Source organism: Sphaerodactylus townsendi, linkage group LG13, assembly GCF_021028975.2.
Source record: "Sphaerodactylus townsendi isolate TG3544 linkage group LG13, MPM_Stown_v2.3, whole genome shotgun sequence".
Lineage (NCBI taxonomy): Eukaryota > Metazoa > Chordata > Lepidosauria > Squamata > Sphaerodactylidae > Sphaerodactylus > Sphaerodactylus townsendi.
This window is the reverse complement of record NC_059437.1, coordinates 32,209,394-32,222,243: the sequence shown is the minus strand read 5'-3', so window position 1 is coordinate 32,222,243 and position 12,850 is coordinate 32,209,394. Positions and strand designations below refer to the sequence as shown.

Sequence of the window (12,850 nt, the reverse complement as noted above, 5' to 3'; positions counted from 1 at the left end):
GGGGGGTGGGGGGGGGGGGGGGTGGGGGGGGGGGGGGGTGGGGGGGGGGGGGGGTGGGGGGGGGGGGGGGTGGGGGGGGGGGGGGGTGGGGGGGGGGGGGGGTGGGGGGGGGGGGGGGTGGGGGGGGGGGGGGGTGGGGGGGGGGGGGGGTGGGGGGGGGGGGGGGTGGGGGGGGGGGGGGGTGGGGGGGGGGGGGGGTGGGGGGGGGGGGGGGTGGGGGGGGGGGGGGGTGGGGGGGGGGGGGGGTGGGGGGGGGGGGGGGTGGGGGGGGGGGGGGGTGGGGGGGGGGGGGGGTGGGGGGGGGGGGGGGCGCGGGAGGGGGGGAGGGGGGGGGGGGGGGGGGGGGGGGGGGGGGGGAAGTGGGGGGGGGGGGGAATGTGGGGGGGGGGGGAAGGGGGGGGGGGGGGGGGGGGGGGGTGGGGGCCAGCATGGCCAATTGACCATGCTGGCAGGGGCTGATGGGAATTGTAGTCCATAACATCTGGAGTGCCGAAGGTTCGCCACCACAGGCCTAGGCCCTGTGAGCTCCAGACAGAGATGCACATGAAATCCTAAAAGAGGGAATCTACAGACATTTTCATCTTCCTGCATCTCTCCTCTCCTGGAGAGGTTTTCACTCCACCACCTCACCATCCCCTAACTTGCGAAGGAAAAGCAGCATCCCACAAAACCCTTACATGAACTCTTCATCTTTAGTGGTCCGTATCCTGCTGTAGGCATCAATGACTGAGGGCTTGCGGACGGTCTCGCATCTTACATATTCCTTCCCATCTTCATCGCGAAACGTGCGGTAGATTTTCAGACGCCGACCAGTGGCAGAGGAGTTGAGGCTGGTCACTGAGGCTGTGTCATCGTCCTTGTTGTTCGGAGTAGATGCTGAAAGGGCAATGTAGCAGTGTTTTCTGAGTGGAAAACCAAAGCACAGAGATGGCCAAGTCCCCTGGATCCTACTGCGCAGTGCAAGGGCAGGCTTCAGCTCTGAACATCAGAAGCTCAGTTGAAACAGTACAGAAACCACACTCACAGCCTCCAGGCAGCTGTTTATATGGGGCTTCAGCCCTTCAGCTGCCGGAGCCTTGTGCATTTACTTCTACTTGGGGCTACTTCTGTTAACGACTCTGTTGAGTTTTTCCTCTCTGTATGTCAAGCACTACTTCATAGGACTTCCTTTCCTTTACAATTTGCTCATTTCTCCACTACTGATTAGAATTAGTGCAGACATGGATGCTAGAAATCCCCCACCACCCCAATGAAAAATGCTTTAGCTGGGGCCTTTGAATCGACCCTCCCTTGCATTGGCTGCCCTGAAGCAGCAGCCAAATACTCACACAACCCTTTCTTGTCCCTTCTGTCCTTCTTGGTCCTTTCCTTGTCATTGCCACTGTCTTCTCCAAGAAGCATCCGCTGTAGCTCCTTCCTCTCTTGCTCCTCCCTCTCCCGGGACAGTTGAGAGCTGGTTTTCTTGTTCTGAAGCATGTTTTCTATATTCTTCCCCATCTCCTCAAAGTCACTGTCCTCGGCAGAGCTGCTGTCCGTGTCAGTTGATAAGATCTCAGTCGATTCCAGAACCCTGAAACAGAGATGGTTACGAATCCATTGGTTAGTTCACAGTACAGGGCAATGGTTCACAAACACAAGAAAGAAAGGATCAATAGACAAGCATCCAACCAATGTTCAAGGACTCACATGGAGCATTTGGGCTCCCCTGTAACCAGCTCACAAGAACATCTTAAACGTTTGTCTCTTTGGGAAACAGAACTCCCTCTCTAGCATGGTATCCCTCCCTCGTTTTGACTCTAGAATCAATAGTTTCATTTGGAGAAGAAAAACAGAAATACATACTTCAATTAAGCAATCTTCCTAATCCATCTCCTTATTGAAGGGTCATTAATGCAGTTTTCCCTAAGCTTCCCTGGGTTCAGGGGAAGTGCAAGTTATTTAAAAGCAAAACAAAAAAGCATATATGTGAGGAGGAGGAGGAGGAGGAGGAGGAAGAGAGGAGGAGGAGTAGTTTGGATTTATATCCCCCCTTTCTCGCCTGTAAGGAGACTCAAAGGGGCTTACAATCTCCTTTCCCTTCCCCGCCCCCAACAAACACCCTGTGAGGGGGGTGGGGCTGAGAGAGCACCGAAGAACTGTGACTAGCCCAAGGTCACCCAGCTGGTCTGCGTTGGAGTGCACAGGCTAATCTAGCTCCCCAGATGAGCCTCCACACCTCAAGTGGCAGAGTGGGGAATCAAACCTGGTTCCTCCAGATTAAAGCAATCCCATCAACTTCCCTACCAAACCCTAGCATCTGCTTGTTCCTAAAATATCTTGCTTTTAGAAAATGCTTCCACATTTGGGCTTCGAAAGGTTTTCAGTGGGAGCAAATTGCACAGTCATAGAGAAGGCATCCAACAGGGCTTCCAACATGCCAAGTGGCAAGAAATTGATCATGGTTGGTGAATGATCACAACTAGACACAGGGAAAGTTAGGTCTATGGAACCTCAGCCATACACAAGTTTTAAAACCCAAACTTTGTGACTAGAAGCATCAAGAGCTTAAAGGCCACAACTCACTTGTTTTGTAAGTCAAAGATGCGCTGGCACTCCTCTTTGTACCTCTCCTGGTGTTCTGCCACAGAGAAACGGGACCCACGGGCAAATTTGCTCATAGGCCCCTCACCTGACCGAGCCTGCTCTGTGGACATAGTGCGGACGACATCAATCACCTCCCAGCGGGAAAGTTTCTTAATCTAAGGAACAAGAAATGTGCTCATTTGCAAAAGGCTGCTGATGTTGCTTCAGTGGAAAGATGGACCTAAGAGAGTTTCTGTTCATGCTTACCTCCTCTTCAGGTACTCCAAACTTGCGAAGAAGCTGTTTTGCATTTTTGAGAGACAGGCGCCGAAGATCAGCATCCGTTCCAGTCACCGTCTTCTTAACGGGTTGTGGCTCCTTATCATCTTGCTGGAATAAGAGCAACACTCCCATCTATAGGCCCCGGTGAAGATCCTCAGTGAGAAACTCTGGCCTTTGGCCACACAACAACCCTGAGGGAGTGCTTGTGAGGTGTAGAGGTGCCTCTCCTCTTTCGCCTCACCTGATCTTTTCCACTGCTGATGCCAGGGACAGAACCTAAGACCTTCTACATGCCAAACAGATGCTTCATCATTGAGCCACAGTGTCCCCAATCAATGAGTGATAACAGCATGCCCTTAATAGCTCAGCAGCTGTTGCTTACCAAGACCTCTTTCTCAAGTTCCTGACTTGGATCACTCGCCTACCTTTTGTTGTGTTGGCTTGTTGGGGATCTTTACATAGGAAAATCCTTCTCCGCACCCAGTGGGATCTGCGACTCCAGTCACTTCCAGGAGACATTTGCCTTTCATTGCTGCTATGAAGGCCCGAGTGGTGTTCCAAGGAGCTGTACGCACCTAAGGAACAGATGACAAGAAAGCCACCTTGCTTCCATGAGATGTTCTTCTCATCTGACAGACAGACCTTGCTAATTTACTGCCAAGCCCTTAAACAAACCCTCGCCCTGTACGGTTCGGCCTCTACCTCGTCATCTATCTTCATCTGGAAATCTTCCTCGTTCTCTTCTTCTGGTGCAAAAAAGGATTTCTCCCCGTACCCTGCATCCTGAACAACAGATAAAAAAGCAATTTGCTGAATCACTCACCACAACCTCAGTCCACTCAGAGGACCAGGAACAGCTTAGCTCATACAAAATTTATAAACAAAAGAGTGTCAATCAGGCCTTGCACTCAGGAAAAGACTTGTGCCCATAAATCCAACCACATTCAGATGCTGAAACATTCTGCTTGCCCCTTGGCCGTCTGGATGACAGTTTCCCCAAAGCTGCTCACAGCAGCCTTCTGCAGAGCCTATTCAGCTCCTTTTCTGCACTCCTGGGAACACACATGAGAGATGAATGAAGCCATTCTCCTTATCTAAGGCAGAGATTGCTCTGGGGCTATGAAAGTCAAACCAGATGCCACATGTGTGCCAGCTTGGCTGAGAACTACCAGCTTTGAGCACTGAAAAGAGAATGGGGAGACTCTCCTCCACGCAACCTTTCCAATCACTGAATCTTAAAGCCGACACAATCTATTTGGATAGGCTAAAGTCCACCTGTCCCCTTCATTCACTTCAGTGCAAAACATTTTGGCTTAAACAGGAACTCCAACCAACTTGCATACTCCTTTTTAGCGTATTTAACATTAAGCATTCTACTGAAAGTACCATGTCCCTGGAAGTAAGGCTTGGAGGCGACTGATCCCTTGCAAAGATGGCAAAAAAATATAACATTATTATTCTTTGGCTACAATGACTGACTACGTCCTGCGCTATAAAAACATCACTAACTATGCCTGTTGGGCAGTTTAAGAGCCAGGCTTACCAGCTCCTCAGTCTAGTCCAGAGGTCTGCAACCTGTGGCTCTCCAGATGTTCAAGGACTACAAATCCCATCAGCCCCTGCCAGCATGGCCAATTGGCCATGCTGGCAGGGGTTGATGGGAATTGTAGTCCATGAACATCTGGAGAGCTGCAAGTTGCAGACCCCTGTTCTAGTTGGATACTGAAGAGGTGATCATGACTGGTAATCCTTCATCACCCCAAATCTTCCTGCTGGTGGACGTGCAGGACTGAGTCACCCCCTTGCTTTCTAAGTACCTTGCATGGCACCGAGGCAGGTGGTAACGTCAGGGCAGTTGAGGAACCGCACGAGCTCACCTTTAAGCGCTGCTCTGCTGAGATCATGCTGTAATAGGCACAGCACTGCTCCGGTGACACCATAGCTCGAATCTCCTCTTCAGTTGGCAAGCGGAAGTCTGGCTTCAGAACCCACCAGTTGGAGTCCATTCCTGAAATGAGTAGGAGCCTCCACTGAGCCACTCTAGCAATGCCAGCAAATATGCCAACCCTCCTTCCTAGTCACAGGAGGAGCAAACAGACACTGCTCTGGTAGCAGACACACTTCAAGTCAACAATGGGATCACACAAATGCTCACTTATTACAGATTAGTTATTCCAGAACATTTTTTAAAATGTATCCTTCTGAACTGACAGGGCAGTGTTTTTTCCCCTCAAACTATTGAATGTGATACACTACACTGTGTCTTTTAAAACCATTTCATGATACTGGCCTTCAGCAACATGGGAGAGTCAACTGTTTTGAAACTATTCTCTCTCACACCAAGCATCTATTTCTTACAGGATTTTTAGAAAGTGTACCTTGATAAAGATAGACAGAGTACACATTGTGGCAGGATGTATACAAGTATGAATTGTGGGGGGGTTTCCTTAGAAACACATGCAAGTCTAAAAGGGGGGGAGTCACTTTTTGTGCATTGTACAGGTAAACACTGAAGTGTAAGTACAAACAATTTCCTCAAGGCAAAGAAGATGATAGTATCTTCAGTGGGCCCCTCTGCTTTGGTCCATCATACTGGACTCCTGCCTACCCGTACGTTTGAAGTCTGCACAGAGCTTCAGCCGCTTCCGAATACTACTTTCTGAGTGGGAAGGGAAAGCCTTCTTGATGTCCTCCATGCGAATCCTCCGGGGTCGATCCCTGCTCTTCCAGAACAAGCGATAGATGAAGACCTGGCAGGGAAGACAAAAAGAACAGATGAAGCGCAAACACACTACCATGATGAAGAATCTGGAAGAATCTAGCCCAGCTCTAAGGCAGATTCCCCACACCTTTTCTACTTGAGTGTCTGTGACTTCACAATTCCAGGATTAGTTCAGTAAACATCGGTACCCCAAAAATAAGCCCTAGCATGAGTTTTGGGGATTTTTGGAGAATGCTTGAAATATAAGCCCTAGTTACAAATTCCCCAGTGCAGCTGATCTGGTCACGTGGAAGGCGCAAAATCATGGGGAAAAATAAGACACCCCCTGAAAATAAGCCCTAACACATCTTTTGGAGCAAAAATTAATATAAGACCCTGTCTTATTTTCAGGGAAACACAGGAAGTAGGCTGAAGCAAGTGAACTACACAGCACAACTGAAGGGCAGGACAATTTCTCTGAACCTCAAAGCCAATTTCAGCTTAAGGAGGGAAGGGGAGAGTCTCAAACACTCTACCTTCTCCTGCAAGGTAACACAAAACTCTTTTACCAGTCTGTCCTCATACCTACATGTCACAGACAGTTACAATTAGTGTGTGATCTTTCCCCACCCTGACGAGGCAAGCTAGAGAGAAGTAAACAGAACCTCTGGATGAACAAACAGCAGAAGCTTGAAAAAGGATCAAAACGTAGGAGGTGGGGTCCTACCAGGAGGAACAATGTCCTTCCTAGTTTTAAAAGTTCTGCCTGTGCAGTGACCAGAAAGAATAACCTGATCTCAGTTTATGTACAGTTTATGTAAACTCCTCCACAACAAACCTGCAGGAAGTCTCGAATGTGAGTATTGGCTCGTTTGGAATTGGGACCAGGAACTTCAAAGAGACAACATTCCTGGCCAACCACAAAGATATCCACCAGTTCTCGGATGTAATACCCTTGCCGTGTCCTGATAATTAGGAAGTCTGTTTCAGGCATCTTGTGCAGATAGATTGGTGCCCGGAAGAGATTGTTTTCAAACGCCTGAGACGAGAAAAGTGGCTGCATTAATCAAAGGTGATGATAACTGGCAAAAGCTCAAGGCTGTCAGTCCCAAAGAGGCCCATTTTTGTTGCTGCAGTGCCTTGGCATTCCCTTCCCACTTCAACAATAGAAACTACTACATTAAACCCATAGAGCAGCTGACACAAAGCAGCCAGCAAAAAGAGTAAGCAGGAGTGCTTCCAGTATTTAAACTCCAGTTCCTAAGAGCTATTCAGCTTCCATCTTCCCAAGACAAACAATGGGCTGCAAATAAGAGCTCTGGTTTGCTGCTGGAGAAGGCACGAGTGGAACTGGGAGGAGCTCCCTTCCCCTGCAAGCTAATCTGAGAAGTCCTGACAATTCAGATCAAACAAGAGGAGTAACCCGTTCTTCAGGACACCTTCCTTTCACGATCGATGGAGAACCAGTTGATGTCAACAGTTATTCCCAGTTCAGTGTAGTGCTTTCCACTGCATTCTAACCACTGCTCAAAAGGGTCTACCAGTGGCAATCCAGCTGCTTTCCCCTTAGCACTTCCGGCCCCCCGGGACTTCTGCAAGGGACAGCACAGTGCTGCTACTTCATCTCACTCCAGTTCTCTAGGATTGCAGGGAGGGAGAAACAGACAGAAAGTAGAAACTATTTTCATACATTGCAGAACTCCAACACAGATAGGGATGCAAGTGTAGAGATTCTACACATCACTTCCTACGTTATCTCCTATACAGAAGTGCAGCTGGAAGTAGGTCTTTGAGCTGAAGGGCAGTGCAGGTAATTTATTTTGAGCAGTGTAAGTACATAAGACATTGTGCTTTCAGTGGTGGTCCCGAGATTGCGGAATGGTGTCTCCACTGAGGCGTGCCAAGCATCTTCTCTATATGCATCTAGAAAACACACCTATTTACCTTGGCCCTTGGCTGAAAAGACAGTTTCTCCTTTTGGTAATTTCATGATTTTTAATAGATTTTTATGAATTTTAATAGGCTTTTTAGGAATTTTGAACAGGTTTTATTGCATACAGTTAAAACATTTATTGTGCACAGTTTATGTCTTATGTTGAACCCACGCCGAGACCTTCAGGTATATAGTCACCTATACCCCTCTTGAACATCGCTGCCTCTTCTGGTTTGCAGTGGGAAAAGGACATGAGCACAACTAACAGCTCAGACAAGCTTTGTGGTAATCAACAAGGCTGCTGCTATTCGCACTTTGCAGGTAGCTAGAATTCCCCCGGCCTCCATCACAGTGTCCAAAAGCTCACCCAAATGCAATCCCAAACCCTCAAAGAAAAGGGCAGAAGGTAACTCACCTGAAGCAGCTGGCCTGGGTGGAGAGAGCCTAAAAAGGGAGAGGTATGGCAGTACACAGTCTCCCCATATTTACAGTCTGGGGCCCCAGGATCTTTGCCCGGCTTCTGTCAGGAGCAAGACAGAGTGAGTTAGAAGCCAGCCTCCTGCTCCTGAAGCTGAAACCCACAGGCCAAGCAGAAGCACTCAACTCACCCGTTTGTAGTAGTTCTTGATTTTGGTTGCCATCCCCACCTGCATCATCAGGGGGGCATTCTCCTCACTGTATTCCGCCAGGATAAGGTCCCCATCCTTACCAGTGAGGTCCTGGGGGGTACGCATGAAGAACATCTCCCCACCTCCAGAAGCCTGCCGCTCCTGTTCTCTCATCTAAGAAAAGTGCAGGGGAGTTAGGGGGGAAATGTCAAGGAACCAGAGATTAGACAGAGCCCTGCCCAACAGCAGGAATCCCTCTCAGCCCCAAGGGAAAGAAGGCACTTGGGGAGGAACAGTCAAGTGAGGGACCACAGCCGAATCGGACAGCTGGGACTGTACCTTGGCTTTCTTCTTGATGTGCTTCAGTAGCGGCTGCACTGCATGGGCACCAGGCTGGGACAAGGCTCCAAAGGAATATTTCTTTAAGGGAGGACGATGGAACTGGCGCAACTTCATTGGGCCCATATGGGTGGGGAAGAAGGGCTGACGAAGCTCCACTGCAGGGATGGAGTGCTGCATCAAGGGAAAACACACATGATCGTTCAGCACAAAAATCAATCACAGAAACAGTGTTCCAGTCTGCTAATAATCAAGTAGATAAGCAAGAGGGATGCACCTACCCCAAAGCTTCTGCCATTTGCCCAGGTTACCCTATTTTGTGTATTGTCAAAGGTTTTCATGGCCAGAATCAACTGGCTGTTGTGGGTTTTCCAGGCTGCATGGCTGTGGTCTGGTAGTTGTTTGCTCCAAATGTTTCAGCTGCATCTACGGCTGGCATCTTCAGAGGCATGTCATGGTAAGATGTGCTTCTCTCCATGGCACAGTGTGGAGTGATTGTCTGGCTTGGCCACCTCACAGGTTGTAAATGAAGTTGTGAATGTAATCGTGAATGCAACAGTAAATGCAACTGTAAATGAACTCTACCTAGACAAGTACAAATGGGCCTCACTCCCCACCCCTGTGAGGGGGCAAAACCAGACACCATGCCTCTGAAGATGCCAGCCATAGTTGCAGGTGAAACATTAGGAGCAAAAACTACCAGACCATGACCACACAGCTGAGAAAATCCACAACAGCAAGGTTACCACATTTTGCACTACAAAGGGCCAATTGTAACACTGGAAACCATCCAGCCACAAGGAGATTCATTGATATCTGCACATGAAATCTTAGGCCATTCTGGAGGGCAGGTGACACCATTCAAGGCTAGCTATTTTCATGACATCATCATCATGATGCTGAAGTTCTGCACCCAGTTCCACATTTCCTGCCATAACTGCTCTCCTCCTGGTTCTAACCTGGATGATGTTGCCTCCAAAGGTTCCTCGAAGCCCCTGCTGCTTGGGATAGTAAAATTCATCATTGGAGAGATTCCAGGGGTCCTTCACCTCCGGCTGAGACATATTCTAAATTCAAAGTATAAAAGAAGGGGCAGTGTGAGAAATTTCTTCCCTCTCTCCTGTTTCTACCAAAAGAAAATCAAACCCTCTCCCACACCTGTTGAGGCTCTTCCTTAATTACTCCGGTTTTGCCCAAAAGGATCCGGCTCTTCTTCAGAGAAGATTCTTTCTTGTTCTCCTTGGAAGGAGAGTTCAAGGTCATCTCTTCCTTCTCAACAGGAATTTCTAGGAAGGAATACATGGCAAACAACATGAACTCTGAACACGGGTATCTCCATCTCCACACCAACTAGATTATTCTGCTTTCTGATAAATAGGTCCATCTCTACCAGCATGGCCAATTGGCCATGCTGACAGAGGCTGATGGGAATTGTAGTTCCTGAACATCTGGAGAGCCGCAGGTTCCCTACCCCTGAACTAGACAATGGAAACAGACAAGAATGAGCTAATTGGTACAATTTACTTTTAAAAGAAATCTTAATGGACAATGGGAAGAGGTTCATTCAAAGGCCGTGCACTCTCCCACCTTACGGGTTACTGGAATTCTGTGGTTCAGCCCCCACTGATTCTTTAATGGATAGAAATATCTACACCAAACGCTTATCCAGTGTTTTCTTTTTTAAAAAAAAGTTTAATTGTCATGACTACATCAAAGGAACCTCGGGAACTGAAGTTTTCTGAGGCTGCTGAGAATTCTATCAGAGATCCTCAGCCACCTCCCACAACTGCATTGTGAAGAAATTCGGAAGAGTCATTTTCTGAAAAACAAGGAGCAGGCATCTTATTCAAGTCCTCAGAAAATGACTTCCTCTTTATGGGTTTCATGACTTCTCAGTTGAACATAAATTCAGAAATTAATGCCAGAAGGCAGCGGAGGATCAGGCTAGCCAGCTTGTTCTCAGAACCCAACTTCCCCCTAAGGCAAATCCACCTTCCATTCATGCTCAATGCTCCTGCAAGCATTCCATGCCTTCCCCCTTCTATTTCCATCAGCAAAAGCAGGCCAAAGAGGAACATGCCAGCGCCATGTGCAGACATACCCAGGATAATATTTTCATCATTAGGATCAAGGGTCAGAACTGGTGGTACCAAGACTGTCTCCATTGCCTCATCATCCCAGATGATGTTGTCTTCCCAACGGCCGTAGACCAGCTCTTCATTATCAATGGGGAAGATAGAGAACCACGGCTTATCGTCATCCAGAGACACTGCAATGACACAATGGAGGAACGCTGATTGAGTCCAAATACACTGGACACCTTGAGAAAATTCCTAACCCAAGGTGAGACCTGGCGTTCTCTCCTAAAGGCAGACTGCCGTGGAGCAAAAGACAAGAGCATCACAAGACTAGGAAAGAGTTCTTGCCCCATCGACCCAAGCTGCAATAAGGAAGAAAGTGAAAGGTTTTTCCTCCCTACCTTGCTGTTCAGGGAGCTGCTTCTCTTTGCCCTTGGCAAGGCCCAAGACTGCTGCCACGCTGGGCTTCTGGACCAGAGGAACAGGCAAGTTGAGCAGGGAGCCACTGCGGTTCAGCCCTGCCAGTGGAAGCAAGAGAGTATTCAGCAGACCTGGGAGCTGCTCCTAAAGGATTCTTAAATGACTGCAGGCAAAGATAGACTGCATCTCCATTTAATAAGGGCCCTGCCTCAGATAAGGGCCCAGGCAGCCTCAGAAACAAGGCTCAGGCCAACTTGACTCCTTAGGAGGCAGCCAGGCAAAAAGACCACATTACCTTGCTGAGCATTGTAAGCAGTTGCATTCCTGGTCATGCTGGAGGGCAGCCAACCTGCCAGACTCGCTCGCTGCGTTTTGGTCCCCTTGTGCTTGATGTCCTCTCCGTTCCAGATTACATCATCTTCCCACTGCAACTGGGTAACCATGAGGAAGTGTTCGTCTGCCAGCAATTCATCCTTCTCAGCCTCAGTGCCCTGCAAAGGCAGAATGCCATCACCTTGAGGGTTTCAGAAACTTGACCAACTACCTATATCCATGTATACAAAGAGAGAGAGACAGCTTCCCCTTGGGGTCTTCTTCACTACTCACCACAGGCTCCTCCTCCTCATTTGGCTCTTTCCGCTTGAAACCATAATCAAAACCACTGCCATCTTCAGGGATGCCCAACATGTCATACCAGAGCTGGGCAGGCCCATAGCGCCATTCAGCCACCTTAGGCCTAGTATCTGCAACTTTATCTGCGTCTCCAGTAGACTGAGAGAACTTGGATTCCACAGGTGCCATCATGGTGATCTGAAGGACAAGAGGTGGTTGGAGGGTCAGGAAATGAAGCTGGAAGTGTTCCCAGAGGACCACAGTATCAAGTCACACTTAGCATCTGTCTGAATGGCAACTGGAGGTTTACAGTTTACCAAAAATTACGCCTCCTGCTAGGAGAAGGAGAAGAGTTTGGATTTATACCTCCCTCCCTTTCTCTCCTGTAAGGGGACTCAAAGGGGCTTACAATCTCCTTTCCCTTTCACGCCCACAACAAACACCCTGTGAGGTGGGTGGGGCTGAGAAAGCTCCGAAGAGCTGTGATTCACCCAAGGTCACCAGCTAGCGTGTGCTGCAGTGCACAGGCTAATCTAGTTCCCCAGATAAGCCTCCATAGCTCAAGTGGCTGAGCGGGGAATCAAACCCGGTTCTCCAGATTAGAGTGCACCTGCTCTTAACCACTACGCCACCGCTGCTGCTCCACTTGAGGCTTGTGGATGAGCCTCGACCACACTGCAAGTCAAACAGAAAACCCTGCCTCTATCACTCTTTGGTCTATAAAAACTCTTCAGTGGTTTCCTGAAGTGGCAAGAGGTCATGTAGCTTGAACCTCCCATGCTGAGAATCCTCTCCACTTTCAGAGACTCACCTCATCATCTGAAAGGCACTGTTCTGGAGGTGGAGGAGGAGCAAACTCGTATTCCCAGGGAGATTTGCCTTCCACCCCTGCCTCAGTTGTGGCTTCTCCCTCCTGGATTTGCACATCTTGAGTTAACTCCCGATGCTTCTTTTTACGCTTCCTTCGGGCACTACGCCAGACAGATGGGACATTTTTCCCAGGGCCAAAGAGACGCAGAAAGCGCAGTACCTGAAAGAAGCAAAAGTTAGGAATGTGAGCAACAATATCAGCAAATAGAGAAGTTCTTTGCATCTCTCTGCCACTCTGAACTGGAAAAGGCCAGTTGGGGAAGTGGCCTCTCATCTGGCAGATTTGCAGAACCTTGAGGATAAAAAATATCCTGGCTGCCAGGGGACAGCAGACAACGCTGTGGAGAAATTAGGAAGCTGTTGTGGGTTTTCTGGACTGTGTGGCCATGAACTGGTCATTTTTGGCTCCTAACGTTTCACATGCATCTCTGGCTGGCATCTTCAA

General features: G+C 48.9%; 1 protein-coding gene across 1 annotated transcript in view; it reads right to left on the bottom strand.

Annotated features, from left to right (window-relative positions):
- Positions 1-12,850, bottom strand: part of TAF1 (TATA-box binding protein associated factor 1) — a 42,377-nt gene that overhangs the window by 22,668 nt on the left and 6,859 nt on the right. The window contains exons 6-24 of the mRNA XM_048513824.1: positions 12,347-12,565; positions 11,530-11,733; positions 11,219-11,414; positions 10,905-11,021; positions 10,527-10,694; positions 9,584-9,711; positions 9,385-9,492; positions 8,426-8,599; positions 8,087-8,260; positions 7,894-7,998; positions 6,384-6,584; positions 5,453-5,594; positions 4,722-4,852; positions 3,547-3,627; positions 3,270-3,419; positions 2,830-2,952; positions 2,563-2,738; positions 1,329-1,570; positions 678-876 (exon numbers count right to left, since the gene is read on the bottom strand). Coding sequence (XP_048369781.1) covers positions 678-876; positions 1,329-1,570; positions 2,563-2,738; positions 2,830-2,952; positions 3,270-3,419; positions 3,547-3,627; positions 4,722-4,852; positions 5,453-5,594; positions 6,384-6,584; positions 7,894-7,998; positions 8,087-8,260; positions 8,426-8,599; positions 9,385-9,492; positions 9,584-9,711; positions 10,527-10,694; positions 10,905-11,021; positions 11,219-11,414; positions 11,530-11,733; positions 12,347-12,565 — 3,038 coding nt within the window. The remainder of the gene's footprint in view (positions 1-677; positions 877-1,328; positions 1,571-2,562; positions 2,739-2,829; positions 2,953-3,269; positions 3,420-3,546; positions 3,628-4,721; positions 4,853-5,452; positions 5,595-6,383; positions 6,585-7,893; positions 7,999-8,086; positions 8,261-8,425; positions 8,600-9,384; positions 9,493-9,583; positions 9,712-10,526; positions 10,695-10,904; positions 11,022-11,218; positions 11,415-11,529; positions 11,734-12,346; positions 12,566-12,850) is intronic.